Source organism: Parasteatoda tepidariorum, chromosome 9 (assembly GCF_982258835.1).
Source record: "Parasteatoda tepidariorum strain Cologne lab strain chromosome 9, Ptep-v5.0, whole genome shotgun sequence".
Lineage (NCBI taxonomy): Eukaryota > Metazoa > Arthropoda > Arachnida > Araneae > Theridiidae > Parasteatoda > Parasteatoda tepidariorum.
The window spans coordinates 27,640,480-27,659,848 of NC_141763.1; the positions used below are offsets into that span (position 1 = coordinate 27,640,480).

General features: G+C 32.0%; 1 protein-coding gene across 5 annotated transcripts in view; it reads left to right on the forward strand.

The window, feature by feature from the left end:
• Nucleotides 1-1,956: 1,956 nt before the first annotated feature.
• Nucleotides 1,957-19,369, forward strand: part of LOC107448691 (uncharacterized) — a 201,803-nt gene continuing 184,390 nt past the window's right edge. The window contains exons 1-6 of one of the 5 annotated variants that reach the window (XR_015429085.1): nt 1,957-2,062; nt 2,244-2,431; nt 4,114-4,255; nt 5,636-5,769; nt 5,996-6,173; nt 8,514-9,255. Coding sequence is in view for 3 of the 5 variants with exons in the window: in XM_016063988.5 (XP_015919474.2) it covers nt 2,106-2,150; nt 2,244-2,431; nt 4,096-4,255; nt 5,636-5,769; nt 5,996-6,173; nt 8,514-9,140 (1,332 nt within the window). In the remaining 2 variants the exon portion in view is untranslated. Of the gene's footprint in view, nt 2,151-2,243; nt 2,432-4,095; nt 4,256-5,635; nt 5,770-5,995; nt 6,174-8,513; nt 11,875-19,369 lie in introns of those variants that run through there. The other 4 variants (XM_016063991.5, XR_011637893.2, XM_071186294.2 and 1 more) reach the window with 4 other exon arrangements.

Consider the following 19,369-nt stretch of genomic DNA (forward strand, 5'->3'; position numbering starts at 1 on the left):
AGAGTCAAAAATCTCGTAGGATCGGTAACATGGAGTCCACGGCTGCAACAGAAAGTTGTCAATTAAACAGAGGGCAATAAGGAACATTAAATTGTTACTGCATTCCTATTTGTTATACATATTGAGAACAAAATTGCGTCTATAAAAGGAGTGTTAATTTTTTGCCAGACTGTTTCGGCAGCAATACGTGATCTATATATCTGTGATATGTTTGAGAAGGGGTGCTATTTCACCCAACGTTAGTATGATGCAGAGCAGTATATCTAGTACACAATAATATAAGGTGCGTCTATTCTGATCTTGCCAAAGCATTGAACATCTACTAGTCATAAATATGTATAAAATCATAGTTCTACTAGTCATAAATATGTATAAAAGTGTAACAAATTCATACATTTGTGACAATACAGCAAAAATTAATAATGTCAGAAGAAACCTTTTTCCTTATGTATAATAAATTGTTTCATCATTTTAATTTGTTTGGCGAACTTTTATGTTATAAATTTTTCCCTTGATTAATTTGATGGACCGTTGATGTTAAGATCTGGATGAAAAATATATTAGTTGTTTTCTGTAGGAGAAGTGAACTTTATTTAATGCAAAATCAAATTTTAACTGCTTAGTTGCTTTTCTGTGGACTGTAAAGTGGCCAGACTCATATTTGGCGATCGAAATGAGCTGCAGGTGGCGTAGAGCAGAACTCTTTTCCTATGGCAACACTTCACATGCTTTCCCCATTAGCGTGTGGAAAGTCATAGAGGAAGGAAGTACGTTAGTTTCTCTCTTGATTTTCATATAGATTGAAATCATTTAACTTGAAAAACTATATGGAACTGAAAACTACATTAAACATAGTTCTAAAGAAAAGTATTATGGAAATTTTAAAAAATATTCTTATTAAATAAAAAGGAAAAATATTAAGAAAAGGGAAAATATCGTAGTACATTCCTATACAACTGAAAAGAGGAGGAGAGGGAAGGGAGAAGGGATAAAGGCATGAAACCGGTCTCTCCCCAGATGGCGTATTCGAGTGTTGCGATCGCGATTTTTCATTTCTTACTCTCTGCAAATTTTCTGCACACCCAAGTAATTTTAATTTTCTAACTTGCCAAATTGTTCATCGAAAAAAGTAGCGATGTTAATTAGGAATTTTTAATGTTGATTGTTGTTGTAGTTCATTTACATTGCACTAGAGCTACACAATGGGCTATTGGCGATGGTCTGGGAAACATCCCTGAGGATGATCCGAAGACATGCAATCACAATTTTGATCCTATGAAAAGAGGATGGCACCCCCTCTTCTGTAGCCCGACGACCCGCTCGTGTGAAGTCGAGCACTTTACGGTAGAACAGTTTAACGAGGGCTCATACCGCACACCCTCGGTCCCTACGTAGACTGATCCAAGTGGTCACCCACCCGTATACTGACGGCAGCCAGTGATGCTTGACTTCGGTGACGCTGGGAACCGTGTCTTAACGATCAGTCCACTGTGGGACTTTCTAATGTTGAGCTTATTACCTAAAATTTTTCTAATTTATTCTTGTTACAACGAATTGGAATCGCGCTTCCGATCCTATGTGAATATGAATGTGATTCGCTCATGCACGCATTCGAGAGTTGCAATCGCGAATTACTACAAATGTCCGCTGAAAGATATCCATACCTGCCAACTTTTTATCCCTTCCATTATGATTTTCCTCAGTGGTATTAAAATGGGAACGAAATTTCAATTTTAAGCAAGCAAATTTGTTGTATTTGAAAAAACTTAAGCTAACAACCATGATAGTAACGCATATTACTATATAGACTTAGTTTTTTTAAGAATAGTGGTTATCAAAATAATTTAAAAATTAAATTTATAAAAGAAAAAATAGTATATATTTACTACCACTTTAAATATAAAAATAAAATTTTACGCCAAATGCGTAAAAGTTGGCAGGTATGGATATCAGTGTAGACAGAAATAAGCAGCCGGAAGTTCAAATTGTAAACAGACACCAATTTATTTAGAATGAAGGGAAATTAATAGCATATGGTAGGAGTCGAAACTTAGTGTTCAAGGTACAAGAAACGATAAAGTTTTTTTTTTTATCTCACTTTTCATATGGTTTTCATCTGCAGAATGGCGCCAGTGAAGTCTTTATTAAAAGCTAATAAGATTACTTTAATGTTCTAATATCTATCGATTTTCCGTTTCTTTGATGTGATGATTTAAAATAATATTAATGTTTCAAAATTGCAGGTTGCCGTTATTGGTGCTGGAGCTGCCGGCTTATGCTCTGGGAGGCATTTGATAGAGGAATCTGACAGTTTTGAATTTGATATTTTTGAAAAACAAGATGATGTTGGTGGTACTTGGCGATATTCAGAACGAGTGGGGAAAGATGAGTTTGGCTTACCCGTTCATTCTAGCATGTATAAAAACTTGAAGTAAGTAACAAAATATTTTTCTAATTTCATCATATAATCTAGTAATTTGCTAATTCTTTATGTATTAAATGAAAAAAATATAAATTTAAATTGATTTGGTGGTCTAAAAACAAAAGATGCCGTTATATTGTTAAAAGTATCTATGTTATTTTTCCATTTTGCTGGCGCAGGCAATAAAGTTCCCATGAAAAAGTCATATCAATTCAATTTTTGCGTTGTCTATTTAGAAAAAATAACTAAATTTACTTGCCCTGGCTAATGGAAAACTACAGTATATTTGAACAAGTTGTTTTTTTTTTCCCTCCTTGTGTCCTTGAAATTAAATTTTGACTTGCTCTTGTAATCAAATATTTAAGAGAAAGTATAAAATTTTCTAATTGTTTTATCCACATGTTAATTTAACTCTAATTTCTATTAAAATAGCTATTCTAATTAGAAATAGCTTGTCTGGTAAATTTTGTTAAATATAGTTGTCATTATCAGCAGTTTACACTTTTAACTTAATGTGTTAAATATAATGAGAAAGGAAAGAAAAAACATTGTTTTTAAAATTTAGGCAATAATATGTGTAGATAGTGATAACAAAATAACATGTTTTTGGAGCATTATCTATAAATTAAAAACTATTGGTTGAAATACAATTATCTTTTTCGAGTAAGTTGAAAATGCTGTGAAAAGTTTGAGGTTTTAAAATTCAAGATAAAGTTAGTTTTAGCATTGGCTGTTCGAAATGTCTATCAGTCTTATTCTTGGGACAGCTTGTCTTGTTTTTAAGATCCTTCTGTACAACCAATGGCTGCAATTGTTGACAATAGTTAACCTTGCAGAATTGAACAAAGTAACAGGGTATTGATTTACTAAGTCTGAATAATGCTCAAAGGTGATGGCATTTTAAATGTCCAACGGATGCTGTTGGTTGTCAGGAATTTGGTGAACAAAGATCATATTTAATACAACCAAAAATAAACTTTCGATATTCGGATTACTCTGAAATAATTTTGGAATTCCTAGGTAATATATTCTAACCTAATGCTGCTAGACTCAGGTGAAGATGATATTAATCAATCAGCAATCCCAATACTAAGCACATTAAAAAAAAATACCGAACATTTCCTGTCAAAAAGAAATGTATGTCATACTTTTCAATGTTTTTAAATAAAGTAATGTGGGCTTGAAGAGAGTGATGAACATATGTGAATAACAGTAAAGTCTTGATCAGTTGTACCTTATTTCTCAAAAAAATTTAACTTTTAAATTTAACAGAAGAAAAAAATCTTGTCTCTAAGTTTCTGATTAAGAGAAGATTCAAAACGATATGTAATAAGCATTATTTGTAATGCTTGTTATTTTGCTTTTTAATATTGAAAAAACTTTGATAAAAATTTGACAGTAATATTTAATGTTCCTTCAAGCATAAAAGAGTCCTGTATAAAATTTTGTTGCAGCCCACCATTTGACTGGGATTTTTAATTTAGGCCCCCAGCCACATGTAAGTTGGAAACCCCTGTTCTAAAGTAACACATTAAGTATCATTATTTTTTAGATTTACAAATTGCATTAATATAATATTATTTTTTTAACATTTCACTTATCTCTTAATTTTTTAAATTCTATCATCTGTCTTTCAATAAACTTGTTTTTTAATTTCTAAATAATATATTCAGTGTTTTATTTTCAAACAGGACAAATTTACCAAAGGAGACAATGGCATTCCCTGACTTCTCCTTTGGAAACTGCGATGGTCAATCTTTTATTCATCATACTCAAGTATTAAAATATTTGGAGCGTTATGCTGAATATTATGGTCTTTACAAGCATATCAAGGTTTAAAAAAAAAAATTTTCTCACAATATTTATTTAAAATCTGATTTTGAGCCATAGAAAACCAATGAGTATATTAGATTTCTAATGCCGCAACATCTATTACTTAATACCATAATACCAGTAGTAGCTATTACCACAAGTAATGAAGCAACATAAAGGTCAATCAGAGGAGGAAAGTCTTTCGCATTGATTTTAAACAAATAAGTTCTGCTAAATTTTTTTTATGAACTATTAGATGGTGTAAAGATACCTTTTAGCAAATCCACAAGCTCTTATTTTTTTAAAAAGTAAATACTATTATGTGTTTCAAATTTTTATGTTAAGTATGCAATTTGCTTAATTGTTTTACATTTTTTGTACTACTTTAGTGTAAAGCAATTGCAGTGTTTGAATAAAGTAATGTGGTATTTTTATATTTGAAATTGTTAATTTGTATCATATAATTTAAAATTTCTCATGACATTAATTAATGAATTAACTGCTTGTTTGATTTTTTTTTCTGTTTATTTATCAGCATAAATATATTAAGTTTTAATCATTTTGAGTTGTATGATTATTTATTTTGTTAAACATCTTTTTCATCCTGTATAGTTATTAGTTTTTGTTTGTCTTTCTATCCTTAGTTAAGTAGTTTAATTAAAGAAGTAGATCCCATAGTAACTTAACTTTTTTATTTTTTATAATGAGGTTAAATGATTTGAAATATAGAAACAAAATAAAAAAATATCCAGCTGTTGTTAAAAAGCAGTTTATTTTATCAATAAAAATCTGAACAGTCCCTTTTTTCTTCTTTTTTATAATCAACAGAAGTGAGGTTTAGACCTTGTTTCATACTATAGTAACTTATTTTTTTAATATGTGTCTATTTCTCAGCAATGAAAACAATTTCCTCAAAATTTATTAATATTGTAACAAAACAGATCATATTAACAATTCCTGAATTTTAAAATTAAATATTGATCAGATCCCATGTTACCCAATTGTGTAATAGTGATTCAGAGTCTACTGTTATGTGATATTTGTGATGGCTTTAGATATGTCAGTGTACTCCAATAGAGCCTGGTGTGGCAACGGAGTAATTGATATTTTGTTTCTCTATTCTAAATTTTTAAATGGAGCATTTGCAAGCATTGCATCTCTAAGAATGAATCCCTGTTTATTGCAATTATTTGTGTCATTCTAATACATGATTTAACTTATAGAAAGAGTAATTACTGCACATTCATCTTTAAAGAAAATACATTTTAAAATTTATCTTGAACTTATAAATATTTATTTTCAAAATAATTTGTATTTTTTTCCGACAAATAACTTAACATTTTTATTTGAAACAAAAATCATTTTGCATATAGCGTTCTGAAATATTTTTATTCTTTACAGTTTCATAAGTTAGTGGAAAATGTAAAACCTCTAAAACAGTCAGAAGATCGTGTGGAATGGTCTGTCAGCTATTCTGATATCATTTCTAAGGAAATAGAGACAAAAACGTATGATGCAGTTATTGTCTGCAATGGGTCAGTTTTTACTTTTTAATACAGTTACTGTAATTAAAGTAGTTATATATTTTTCTTATTGAAGTGACCTAGTTTGAAAAAACATTAAAACAAGTATGAGAGTAATAAAAGTCGAGTTGTAAAAATTTTTTTAGTTACCCCATTAATTAAAAATTTTATAGTAGTTGTTACCTTTTAACAAGTATCTATCAAATGATATATTTTTTTTCAATTAAATCTCTTATAGTCACTACTCAGTTCCTCACATACCCGGAATTCCTGGTCTCAAGGATTTTAAAGGAATCCTTATGCATAGTCATGAATATCGAGAAGCTTCTGATTTTAAGGATCTGAGAGTTGTAATTCTGGGAGCTGCATCATCTGGTGTAGACATTGCTATTGAAGTCTCTCGTGAAGCTAAGGAGGTAGGCACGATTCTGTTAAGCATATTGTGTGAAAATAATAACTATGCTATAGGTCAGGGGTGGGCAAACTTTTTTAGTCGAGGGCCAAAGATGGAGGGAAAAAAAGTTTAGTGGGCTAGATAGAAATTGCTAAAATAAAAATAATAAAAAAACATTATACAAGTTTTAATTTAAATATTCAATTAGATGAATGAAATTGTGACTACATTTTTAAAAGTTCCTTATATTGAGGTTCCAAGTGAGATGTACTTATTTTAAGAAACGAGGCTAAATGTTTAGTTATTAGTCTACTTCTGAAATGATTTTTTCTAAGGTTCATCATTGCAAACACTTGTTCACATATATAAGATGAAGCATACATAGCGCTGATTTTCTGGGCATGATTCATTAAATTTGGGAAAATAGCTTTTGGTAATGATTTGTAAAACTCAAACTTGGGCATACTTAGGAGCAACTGCTTTAGATGGCGCCAATCTATGGCTATTCTGTAAAGAACTTCTTCTTTCAACATTTTAGCAATTGAAGCTGTCTGTGTTAGCTACTTCCATCAATTTATGCTTTATAGGACAAAAATAGAGAAAGTAAAAATGTCATCAGTAACTTTGTTAAAAAAGAAAGAACGAAAATAGCTTTAAACAAAGTAGACAAGAAAATGAATGTATATTGTTTATACTCTCCACGGATTGGCAAGTTAAAATTCTATCCACGGGCCGGATAAAACTTTCCGGCGGGCCGTAGTTTGTCCATCCCTGCTATAGGTGTTAGATTCCTGCTTTGCTGAATTTGCTTTGTCAATCAACGTCATCTGTGTTCATTAAATCAATTTTGTCTACGACCCTCCCAGGTGCAGTCAGATGGTTACTATAATTGGAAAATTAAGGCTTAAAATATAATATATGTAGCGATGTTTAATTTTAATATTTTTTACATGATACTTTTAAAAAAATAGAATGCATCTTATAGAGCTGTGTAAACTTACCTGTGGGCCACCTGTTCTTTTTCATAGGCCCTTGTTTTTCTTTCAGGAAAAAAATTAAATGTTAAGCAAAAATTATTTTGCTTTTCTTACTACTTTAAGTATACTATATTATATTTTTTAAGTGCCATATTATATGGGTAGTTTCATAATTTAAATGATTTCAAATCCCAATCAATAAAAAAGTAGAGCCAAATTCTTTACTTGCTTCCATGACATTTTTGTCTTATTTGCTACAATTTTATTTACTCACTTTAAGCACTCAAATTTCTACCAGTGCTTCATTCCTGATGATAAATTTAAGTCACAATTGTTTTCTCGTAAAATTGGAAGTTATGTTTTACGAAAACAAAAAGTCTTTGTTCAATGTTAGTCAATTATATCAAAAACTAGTGTGCAAAATTTTAATTGGGTCTGCATCCTATTTTTTGAGAAATTGTATCCACAAATAGAGTTTGAGAAAAAAATAGTTTCTCTATAGTTTTCTCAATCTTCTAATGTATAGTATTGTCTTTGGGGGATTTGAGCCTGATGCAAAGAGTTTCCAAAGACTTATAATTACAATTAGGGAAAGGATATGAGACTTACAGTTGAGGGAAAATATTTGTAACATGTTGTAAGGCCAAGCAATTTTTTTTTTTAAACGAAGTTTAAGCATTTTAAAACCAATGTATCCCTTTAACCTTTTACATGGCCATTTTTTCTAATAATGTTCAGTTAAAATGTTTTTCGGATTGAGATTGATTGATAAATGGATATGTCAGAAAAGATAGAAAGCTTATTACATAAAATTATTTAGACTTTTAAGAACTTTTTTTTTTTTTGGTGCGAAGAGAGTAATGTTACCTTCTGTAATGAATTCACAATTAACAAAAACTTCTGTGTTCATAAGCAACAAGATATATAAATTCTGTGTTTAAAAGCATAAATAAACTTTAAGGAAAAATAATCAAATGGGCAAACACATAACACACTAGTAAGAATAGCTCTCTAGTGTTGGCCTCTCTTCTTGATCCCACGCTAACCTTCACTGTTATGCTCTTTTATATAACTTCATTGTTTTTTTTGTTGTTATTATCTACAGATGGTTGCACACATTAAAGGTGGAAAAGTAGTTCCCCCATTAACATTTAAAAATTTATAAAATTTGTGGGAGGTATATTTCCCACTCTCTTATAAAATGTTAAATTGCTTACCTTAAAACTGTAACTCAACTACATTTAGAAAGTTCTGTATAAAGCATTGATATTCTGTTTATTATCCAAATTCTATTATAAAATACTTTATATAATATTCATATTCTGTAAATAAAACATAATAAATAATATTCATTCTTGTCTTCATTAAAACTTCCTATATTTTAGGTAATTTTGAGCCACAATTTACCTCCTAAGGAGTGTCCTTTACCAGAAAACTTGACTCAAGAAAGAGGTATTGATTCAGTTCAGAATAAATCTGTAACTTTTATTGGCGGGAAGAGGTATGAATGTGATGCTATAATTTTATGCACCGGCTACTCATACGATTACCCATTCCTCGATTCCATTTGTAACCTTCATATTGGAGATCAGCATGTATCACCACTATACTTGCATACATTTCATATCGATTACCCCACTCTGGCAATACTAGGTGTACCAAAAATAATCCTTCCATTTCCTATATTTGATCAACAAGTTAGAGTTATTGTAAAACATTTCAATGGAACAATCAAACTACCCTCTCCAGAGGTCATGAGGGCAGCTGAAAAGGGGGATTTTGAAAAGAGATTGGAGAGTGGCTTCAAGCCAAGACATGCACATATTATGCCTGGTCAGTGGCAATGGGACTTTGATAAGTCCCTTTGTGAGCTAGGCCAACTAGAACCTGTATCAGATGTTGTTGTAAATTTATATAAACATGTTCATCAACTGAGGATGAAAGATTTAGTGAATTATAAGAAAGTAAATTTTTGTTTAATAAATGATAAAACGTTTGTTCAAGTTGAATAAATTTAAGATAAATGTAAATTAGGGACGTTTAATTGTATATTTTTTCATTTATTTCTTACAAGAAATTATGAGGCAAAATTAATGGTCACCACGGGGCGACTAAGTGTAAGAAATGGTGATGAGAAAATTGTTAGTCAGTCGCCACTCGATCATCACTTTTTTTGTCGAAAATGCACCCTTTGTGCATTTTATTATTATTTTTTTAAAAAATATGGAATTATTATGAATATTTTATAATATACGGAAAATTATCTTATTTGATGCTTATTTTTAAAATTTTTCTTCAATTTTAATCATAAATCTTGTAACGTTTACCATATTTTAAGGAATGCTTTAACAGAAATGACTTTGTATTATTAATTTATAAACAGTTTTTTAATAGTTTAAACTTTTTAATTTTTGAATAAATGATCACGGTTAAAAATGAAGCAAATGCCAAGCAACTAAATACTTTTTTTTCTTTACAAGTAATTTTTTAAATACCCTGTGGTTGAAACATTTTATGTATTGTATATTCATCATAATAATTGGTGCTACAGCCTTTGAAAGGCCTGATCTTCAGAACATTTAGCCATTCCATATGACTAGTTGTTCTTTTTCCAATTAGTAACTCTCAGTCTCTTCCAAAGTTGTCATGATTTAAATCACCTAATTTTTTTTAAAAAAATCATTGATTTAAACCACATGAATTTTTAAAAAAGTCATTAATTTAAATCACCTGATTTTTTTTAATCATTGATTTAAGTTAAAAATATTGTATCCAGTATAAAAGTATTTTATCTAATATGATATTTTATCTACTTAAATATACTCTTGAGGGTGTGATATTTTTTAAAGTCTGGTTTCAGTATTCAAGATTATATCTGGAGTAATAATCAGAGGGAAATGTTTGTAAATTAGTATTGCATATTCAAAATAGACTAATAAATAATTAAAAGGAATTCAGAGATAAAAGTAGCATGAAACTTAAACAGTATTTAAAATAACTGCTGCTTAGTACGCATATTTTCATGGTACTCATTTAATTTTATGTTTTAATTAAACACAAATACTTTCAAAACTTGTTCTGCCGAGAGCAATTTTAAAACTAATTATTTTTTATTTGTCTTAATTTACGTTAATTTATTGTGCATTTAACTAATAAAGTGTGTGTTTGTCTTTATAAATGGATGTGGGTGTCGCACTTGAATAAAGATAAATTTTATTTTATTTATTCCTTGATTAGTTTGTAATAACTTCCACAGTTAGAAATATACAGCACCGTAGTCATTAAATGAACTTTGATAATTTTTTTTTTACAAATTAGTCTAAATATATTTTATTTATTTTTAAATTGATTTCCCTGTTCTCTTAAATTGATTTTATTTTTATTTGATCTCTGTCTTATTTTCCGTTGTCCTCTGTATCTAGATCTGATTGTTTTTCTTGAAGAAGTCTTGTTGTTCTTAGTTTTAGTCTCTTTCTTGACCTATTCATTATATTACTCTTATCTCTTAGACAATATCTAATTCTTTTTAACAATCAGAAATCACAGATTTCTTGATTTATTTTGTATCAACTGTTTTCACCAATTGTTCCTTCCTCAACTGCATTTTCTTCCTTACTTTCAACAACTTTTCTGAGGCATCCAAAATAATTGATCTATTGATAATAATTTTTCATGCTTTAGCTTTCAGTATGATGATTCGAACTTCTTTTGTATTTTATAGTACTTACCAGCTTGTTCTTATTACAAAATTCACTTCATTTTGATCATTTATTTGAGTGCTGAGATAATTGAACTCATTAGCTCTCTCAAAAATTTCTTCTTCTTTCTCTTCAGATTTTATCGTATATTTTGTCTTTGCAGCATTAAAGGATGGACCCCTTCTTTCAGAAATATAGCAGATCATAAAAGCACTTACTTGCTGGGTTATTGTTTTTTAATTTGTGTAAAAATTTCACCATTTATTTTATTCAATGAATTTATTTTTCCATTCATACTAGCAGATAAATTATGTTCTATTGTATGGCAAAACATTTAAAACATTTGTATTCTTTGACTTCAAAAAAATTGAGAATCCAGGTTATAGCTTTTGATTAAATTTTCTTTCCATAACAAGTTAAAATGTTATTTTTTGAAAATTTTATGCGGTTTACTTTCTTCTAAAATTGAAATGTGGATAATCAATTTGATTGTTATCAGGTATTGATTTGTAAATTCCATTTTTTATCTTGTTAACAAAATATCTTGTTTTATATCTTGTTTACAAAACTAGTCTATGTTATTTTAGATGGTATATGTATTTCATGTTTTATATTTACATAAAAAAAAATTTTTTTTTTTCTTCAGAAAATTGTTAAGATGTTATTCTTTGAAAGTTGTTAATGATTTAGAAAGCTGTTGAGAAACAATCTGTTAACTCTATTTTGTGTGCTATATATTTTTTTACAAAAACAGGTCTGTTATATTTTGATGAAATATTTATTATGTACTTTAGTACATTTGTTGTGAAATGAATTATTTTTAATTATGAAATAAAGAGTTTATCCTAAATATATTATATAAAATTAATATGTAAAATTTTATACTGAATGTATTTTTGTAATGTTTGCACACAAAAATTTACAATTAACATTCACAATATTACATTTAGGAAATTTGTTTTCAAAAATTTTATTCTCATGCTATGATATAACATAATAAGAAATTAAAGTTATTTGTTATTATAATAAATAAAGAATTATTCACTTATGTCTAGTTTTTTTAAAAAACATTTTTTGTTTGGTAATGGAAGAAAACACTTATAATGCATCAAACAACGTTTTTATGAATCTTGTGGTCTTTAAAGTTCCTAATCCTGTTCTCAAACTAAAGTGGCAACTTTAAGGTAATATAGTGTCTAATCAAAATTTTATTTTAATTTCTTAAATGTAATAATAGTTCTTTATTAGCATTACACTTGAGCTGAGCTCCACAATGTCGCAGTCTCGGAAACATTCCTGAGGACGATCACCCTCACAATGTTGGACTCGAACAATCACTTAGGCCTTCACGATATTGATCTTCGACAGAGGAGATGGCTTCCAGCTTTTGGTAGCCTGATATCGAGCATTTTACAGTTTAACAAGTACCGATACCACACATCCTCAATTCTTAAGTTGAGTAAAGTGCTTCCTTAATGCAAACAAATATTTTTTATTACAGAAAGTTCAGATCCAATTTAGAATCAGGTAAAACAAATTTTTGATATTTATGCTGTCAAACTTATGTGATTACAAAGTTTTACCAGCATGGCAAGCAATGATTGGCTGCTTCACAATAGTCTTGCATCACGTTGCATTGGTTAACTGGATAGTTGTAAAGGAAAAATTATCGCATTCTGTTTAGTTGTTGATTTTCAGAGACCTACTGATCCATGGATTCATTAATATGCGGTTCTACTTAATTTATGTATTACCAGTATTAAACAGATGGCCCAATTCTGAATTTAACACTACCAGTGTTCAACTTCATAGCCTTGCAGTTTTGAATTAAACTCTGAAGTCAAGGAAACTCTTGAGTCAAACTAGCCTTGGTGGAAAATTTTTGAGGAACTGACCCACAATTGTGTTAGAGGGAGAGGAAAGCTTCCCACGGTTAGCCCAACCACAAGAGGATTCTAACCCATGATCCGCCTACCACCGAGGATAATTTACACCAGAACTGTGGTATGTGCAATCCGGGAGCTGAATGCATATCCACCAACCAGTGCTGGGATTCGAACCTTGTTCACCTCATTGGGAGGCAAACGCTCTATCCCTTGAGCCACTGCGACTCGCGGTTCTACAGAAGTAACATCAGATATACACGAACGCGCGTACACCGTTCGCGGAAAATTTGTCCCAATCATCGCGGTCAATCTGATAGACTTGATAATAAGAATTTTTTTTTTCTCAGCCGCGTTTTTCCCGCAATTACTTCATTTATTCTTGACTTGCAGGGATGAGTTTTTTACCGCTTTTTTTCCATTTAATTTCCACCTTTTCAAAGACAGTTCGAATTCCTGAAGGGGAAAAAACTATTTGTTTTTACGCTTTACTCTACCTATGCAAACACGATATAAAATTATATTGACATGATTTAAAATCACTCATCGTGATTCGTATTTACGCCGTTTAAGATTGTGTTTCGAATTTCTACGATTTTATATGAAATATCTCTTTTTGATTCACGTGGTTGAACCACTATTTTGGTTTTGAACCACTATTTTGATTCATGTTCAAGTCACTTAAAAATTATACGTCGGAATTCGTAATCACGCCACTTTAAAAACATCGAGATTCGTATTCGAGCGATAAATAAAATCAAACATCGGGATTCGTATTCACACGGTTTTAAAATCAAATATATCACAATTTAAATAAATCAAACCTCACATCGATGTTTTTATTAAAACGTTAATAATATTCGTTAAGACCTGGTTCCCAGCAGATCACCGAAGTCAAGCATCACTGGCTGTGGTCAGTGTGCTGGTGGGTGACCACTTGGATCAATCTGCGTATGGGACCGAGGGTGTGCGGTATTGGTTTTCGTTAAACTGTTCTACCGTAAAGTGCTCGACTTTGAGTGCAGGTCGTCGGGCTACCGATCAGGGGTGCCATCCCCTCCGCAGAGGATTAAAATTGTGATGGCATGTCTTCAGATCATCCTTAGGGATGATTCTCAGACCATCGCCAATAGCCCATTGTGCAACTCTAGTCGACGTAAAGGAACTACAATATTAGATAGATCTCACACAGGGGACTTCAAAAAGTACGTACATCCCGAAGAGGGGGAGAGGATTTGCTATTTTGTACGATGGGGAGGGGGGAGGTATTATACAAAGTACGTACATTATAAGCATACACCAAATTTAAATTTGACTTTTTCCTACACACTCCTTAAATAAATATTTAATTTTATTTGAAACATAATTATTTTAATTTTTACGGAAAAGGGGGATAGGCTAATAAAATGTACGTACTCTAAGGGAGGGAGAGTAAGACCTTATGTACGAAGGGGTGGTTAAAATTTCTCCATTTTTGAATGGCCTCCACAGTGGATTAAACAGTACGAGAAGTGTTTTCCTGGCCGAGTGGCCTTGCAATTGCTCCAAACACTCTGGAGCGTTGCGGTAGCAGGTTCGAATCCCAGTGTAACCTTGTATGCATCTTTATGATATTTTAATTCGTGCTATCTTTTCTTCAACTTGACAAAACCTGTATATGAATAATAATAATAAACAATACGAGACTATACATTTAACATGCAAATATCGAATATTGCCAAAAATGTAAATAAGCTTACAAAATATTTCCGGTATTTTAAATATGGATTCTGCCAATATATACAACAAAGGTAAAAAATACAAATGAAGTAGAAAAGTTAAAAGAATGGCATTCAGTAATTAGCTTTATAAAAACTTATCGACGATTAAAAGTCGCTCAGTAGTTTTTTTGTGCCAACTTCGTTGGTCTTACGCCAACTGTGAATGAGCGTCAACTTATGTGGAGGGAAAAAAATGTCATGTCTAATTTTGGCACTCTTTTCTTTCGTGTGCACGCTCCATTAAGCTTTTATTTAGTCTGATTGTCTTACGAAGATTTGTTTTGTGTCTATTTGACACCTTTTCATATTCAAATTAAACTTCTTTCATTTTCTATTTATGTATTAAGAAAAAAAATTAGTTTTATAAATTAACCATAAGATTATGTTTAATCCTTTAAAACTTGAATTACAAAAATATGTATGCCTACAATAACATAATACAACTGATTTTAAAATCTATTTTTAAATCTGAAATTATGCAGTTGGATTTTTTTTAACACTTGATTTAAGGGTCCATTTTACGAAAATTTTTTATTAAGTGCGCTAAAAAAAGTGAACACCTCACCAAGTATTTTTTTTATTACAGTCGTTGAACTGCCGACCCAATTTTGGGTTTACGACTACTAATGTTTAACTCCGAAGCTTTGTAATTTTGAACCAATCCAGAAGACATGAAATCTCCTGGATCAGTACCCCTAGAGGTATGATTTGTTATGGGAACATGGAGGACTTTGTGACTCGACAGATTTAACGTGTACCAGTAAACATTTATTACCCTGGAAGTATGCGGGGATCGAAACCACGACCTCTTGGACATGAACCCAGTGCCCTACCAACCAGGATACCCTAGGCTATTTGAATAGGAGGAGCGATCCCTAATAGGCCCTCTGCAGAGGATCAAAATTGTAATGGCATGTCTTCGGATCATCCTCAGAGATGTTTCCCAGACCGTCGCCAATAGTCCATTGTGCAGCTCTAGTGCGACGTAAATAAAAAACCTGCCATATAATTTATTGATCTTAATTCGGCATTTTAAATAGTTAAAAAAAATTAATCTCATCATTACCTCATTTTAGAGTATTTTTAGTTCTTAAATTATGATAAATTACGTGGGAAAAAAACGATATTAAAAAAAGTGGTTTGCTGGGAATGTTGGTTAAATTAAAATTAGTTGGATGATTAATTTAAAGAAAATTATCTTAAGTATGGAATATCAATATAACTACATGATCATAACCATATGATCATAACTAAAAACTATCACCTAACGCTTTATTGCGTGAAGGTAGGTTGGTGTTGCGTATAGATTTACATTCCGCCTCAGCCCAGGATATATCTTAGTGATGCCTTCTAACATGTGCTTCAGAGCCACTGTTGTCCAGGGTGTAGAGCGCACGCCTCCCACTGAGTTGCTCCAGGTTCAAATCCTAGTGATGCCTGATCGGTTCGAATTCTGCTTCCTATTCGCACTGACCATATTGCCGGCGTAAAATATACTCAGTGGTAGATGGACCATGGGTTAGAACTCCTATATAAGACACGTTAGTTCGATTTTATGATGACATTTTCCTTAACAGCTTAATTGGCAGGGTGCTGGACTCAAGTTTTCATGTACGCGAATTCGAATCCAGTCACCCAAAGACTGACCGTGTAGTAAATAGTGATTGGTGCCCGCTAAATCTGTTGAGTACAAAGTCCTCCATGTTTCCATAATAAATTAATGCCTCTGGGGGTACTGAATTGAAGACTGATGGTTCTTTGGATCAGGTCAGAATAACGATCTGTGTATGAATGAATCATTGTATGAATGGGTCCACCCTATAAACGGTTGTGACGTATGGCTGCGGCAAAAGTTGAATTCTTTGCCTTAGATGGAGCTACTGGAAAAAAAGAACAATCGCACTCCTTTCCTTAGTGGCCTACGACATCAAAAACAACAGTCTAAATAGATAACTTGCGACTATAAAATCCAAATGATCAGTAATTTCTAGGATAGATCGAAAAACGTTTTTTTTTTCATCCGAAATCGCTAGTTTAAAATTCCGGAAAGAATGAATATGAGGGAAAAGATCCGAAAAGTTTTTTTCCAACATATTTTTATTTCTCATTTCCTAACAGGCTTTTGATCCTAGGATAACACTATTTAGTGAAATTTCGATTCAAATTAACATTACATTTTTAATGGGTTTTTTTTCTCAAACATATTGTGAAACATAGCTTGCTTAAGAATTTTTTTGACAATCAATTCTGACAAGAATCAATTTTAAACTTATGAACTTTAGAAGGAGATTTCTGTAAGGACCATGGCTGCAGCCACATAATGTGACGTTTTTTTTTTTTTTTTTTTTTAAATTGCGAAGTGAAATTAAGTTTTAATTCGAATATCGCTTTTGAAGATTGAAACTGCATTTTCTCACTAAACATGGCTTTAGAATAACTGCTGTTAGAATTTTATTTTATTTGACTAACTCCTCGAGTCGAAGTGATGACTTCAGGCGAAATGCCAACATCAAGTAGCACCTAAGGATTACTCGTTACTAGATTAATAACGATTCGCTCTTTTTTTTATTACCAAGATACAGGTAAGCTTTCTGGACTTTTTACTTTTTGGGTGCTCCCCTGCCAGAATGTCCAGCTTTTTAGATTCCCCACAGGGATGGCACTCCAATGAGCCCATAGAAAATATCCTTCCTCATGCCGAAAATAATGCCTCAACTGATTTTTGGTTTATCATTGAAACTGAAGAAAATTTTCGCACTATTCCCCAGATCTTAACAGTACGGCTGAAAGTAGATTTAATAACTCCTGCGCCAACCAAAAAAATAACAATTATACGCTTCCATAAAGAACAGGTCCTTATTAACTCATTATCAGAATCTGGAGACAGCAAAGCACATTCTAGCAATCAAAGACATCTTGGATGTTCAAGCATCAGTAAAATGCCTCCTGGAACTAAATTCATCCAAATTTATTCTCAGAATTTTCTCAGTCGAAACAGCAGTCTTTGACACCAGCAAAACAACTTTATTTAACACTAGGTTTACGGATGTTTCTTATACAGGGTGATTCTAAAAAGATGGGCAGAATTTTAGGAAGTGATAGTACACACCCAGGCAAATAATTTTTATCAAAGAATGCATGGTCGAAAACAAAACGCAAAACCGCTAGAGGGCGTCAAAATTTAATGTCTTATATGAGGCAAAAACACATAAAGAACGATGAAGTTAAGTTATAAAAGCAAAATTTAATGACATGTGATTACAATAAGTGTAGTGCTATGCAAAAAACAGTGCTATGCACGCAGTACAACGGCGAAGAAAAGACAGGCGAACATTCTGAAACACACCAGGCATATCACTAACTTTCCCTGCAGCTGCCGAAAGCTTGGCGACAAGTAACGCAGCGCAGTAACTCGCAACAGGAATGGAGCTTTCACGTTTGCATCAAACAACTTTCAAAAGGCTCCAGCACCTTTGCGTTTTGTTTTCGACCATGCATTCTTTGATAAAAATTCTTTGCTTGTGTGTGTACTATCTCTTCCTAAAATTTTGCCCATCTTTTTAGAATCACCCTGTATCTCTACGAACGGGCGTCAATTTGACGCATGAACGAATACATCACTAGGTTTACAGACGTTTCTCATATACCTCTCTCTACGAACACGCGTCAATTAGACGCATGGAGGAATACATATAACAGCACTTACAGAGATGCCAACTTGCTCCGGATGGAAACATATATTTTAAAGTGGTAGTTTATCAATTGTTATTCTCGGTTAAATAAATTCAATTTAATAGATTTTTATCCACCACTATTTCGAAATAATTCGTAGGCTTATATAATTCACCACTTTCATGTCGTAATTCAAAACTGTTATATATGCAATAATTGTTAGGCTTTTGTGCACCCCGACAAATACTGTAAACAGCCATCTTCCTTGTACTATAGTGACCCATACCTCTAATCAGCTTGATTGCCCAGCACTCATAAATTATGCAGAAGTAATCGAAATAAAGTCCACTTACCATGTTCCGATGTGTGAACCTAAAAGAATTGTTTTTTTGAAAGGAAAAGAAAAAGCTTCATATGCTGATATTATGAAATTCGAGGCTGGAGAATATATCATTCGTGCTGAATTAAAATCGGAACTCAACAAGTTTGCAGCATCCATACAACATTTATTTGAGAGCACCTGCAAGCACAAAACAAGCATCGTTGCTGGCGTCCCGAATTGAGAATTAAAAAAAAAAAAAAAAAAACGTATTCTTATACCAGCAATTACAGGCGTCTAACGTAGCGCCCTTCATCAGTGGCCCCTTTCTGAAGGCAAAATAACCCACCCACCCTACTCCTGTCCCGAAAGGGGAAATTAAAAAAAGAAAAAGAAAGCTTAACAATCTTTCCCTACAAAGATGTGTCAAAATCAGCCAGTAGATCATGTGATGTGCCGTTACAGGAGGACAATTCTCTACCAATGCCTCTTTTACAGCCGAACAATGATGACCAAATGTCATTTGACACTTCGGAAAATGTCGCCTAATTTAATATCACAATTTTCTCTTTAAAAAAAATTAACGTTTTTCTCAGGTGTTTAGGGAAACTTTTCATTAAACAACAACAAAAAAATTCTTTTAAGCTATGTCGTCTCCCACATTAAATATTCTTTAATGGAATGCTCGAAGCCATAGAACTAAACGCCACTGGCTGAGTCAAAACATCTTTCAGAGGCCGATATTATCACCGTCCAAACCAATGATTCCCCAAACCGATGATCAGCTAAGCTTTAGGAATAATAAATATATCCTCGTCAGGAGCATGACCCCCCAACCTGAGAAGCAGTACCTTCTTAGCTATTTCAAAACATATCCCCTTTTGAAAAAATCGACTTCCATAATCTTCA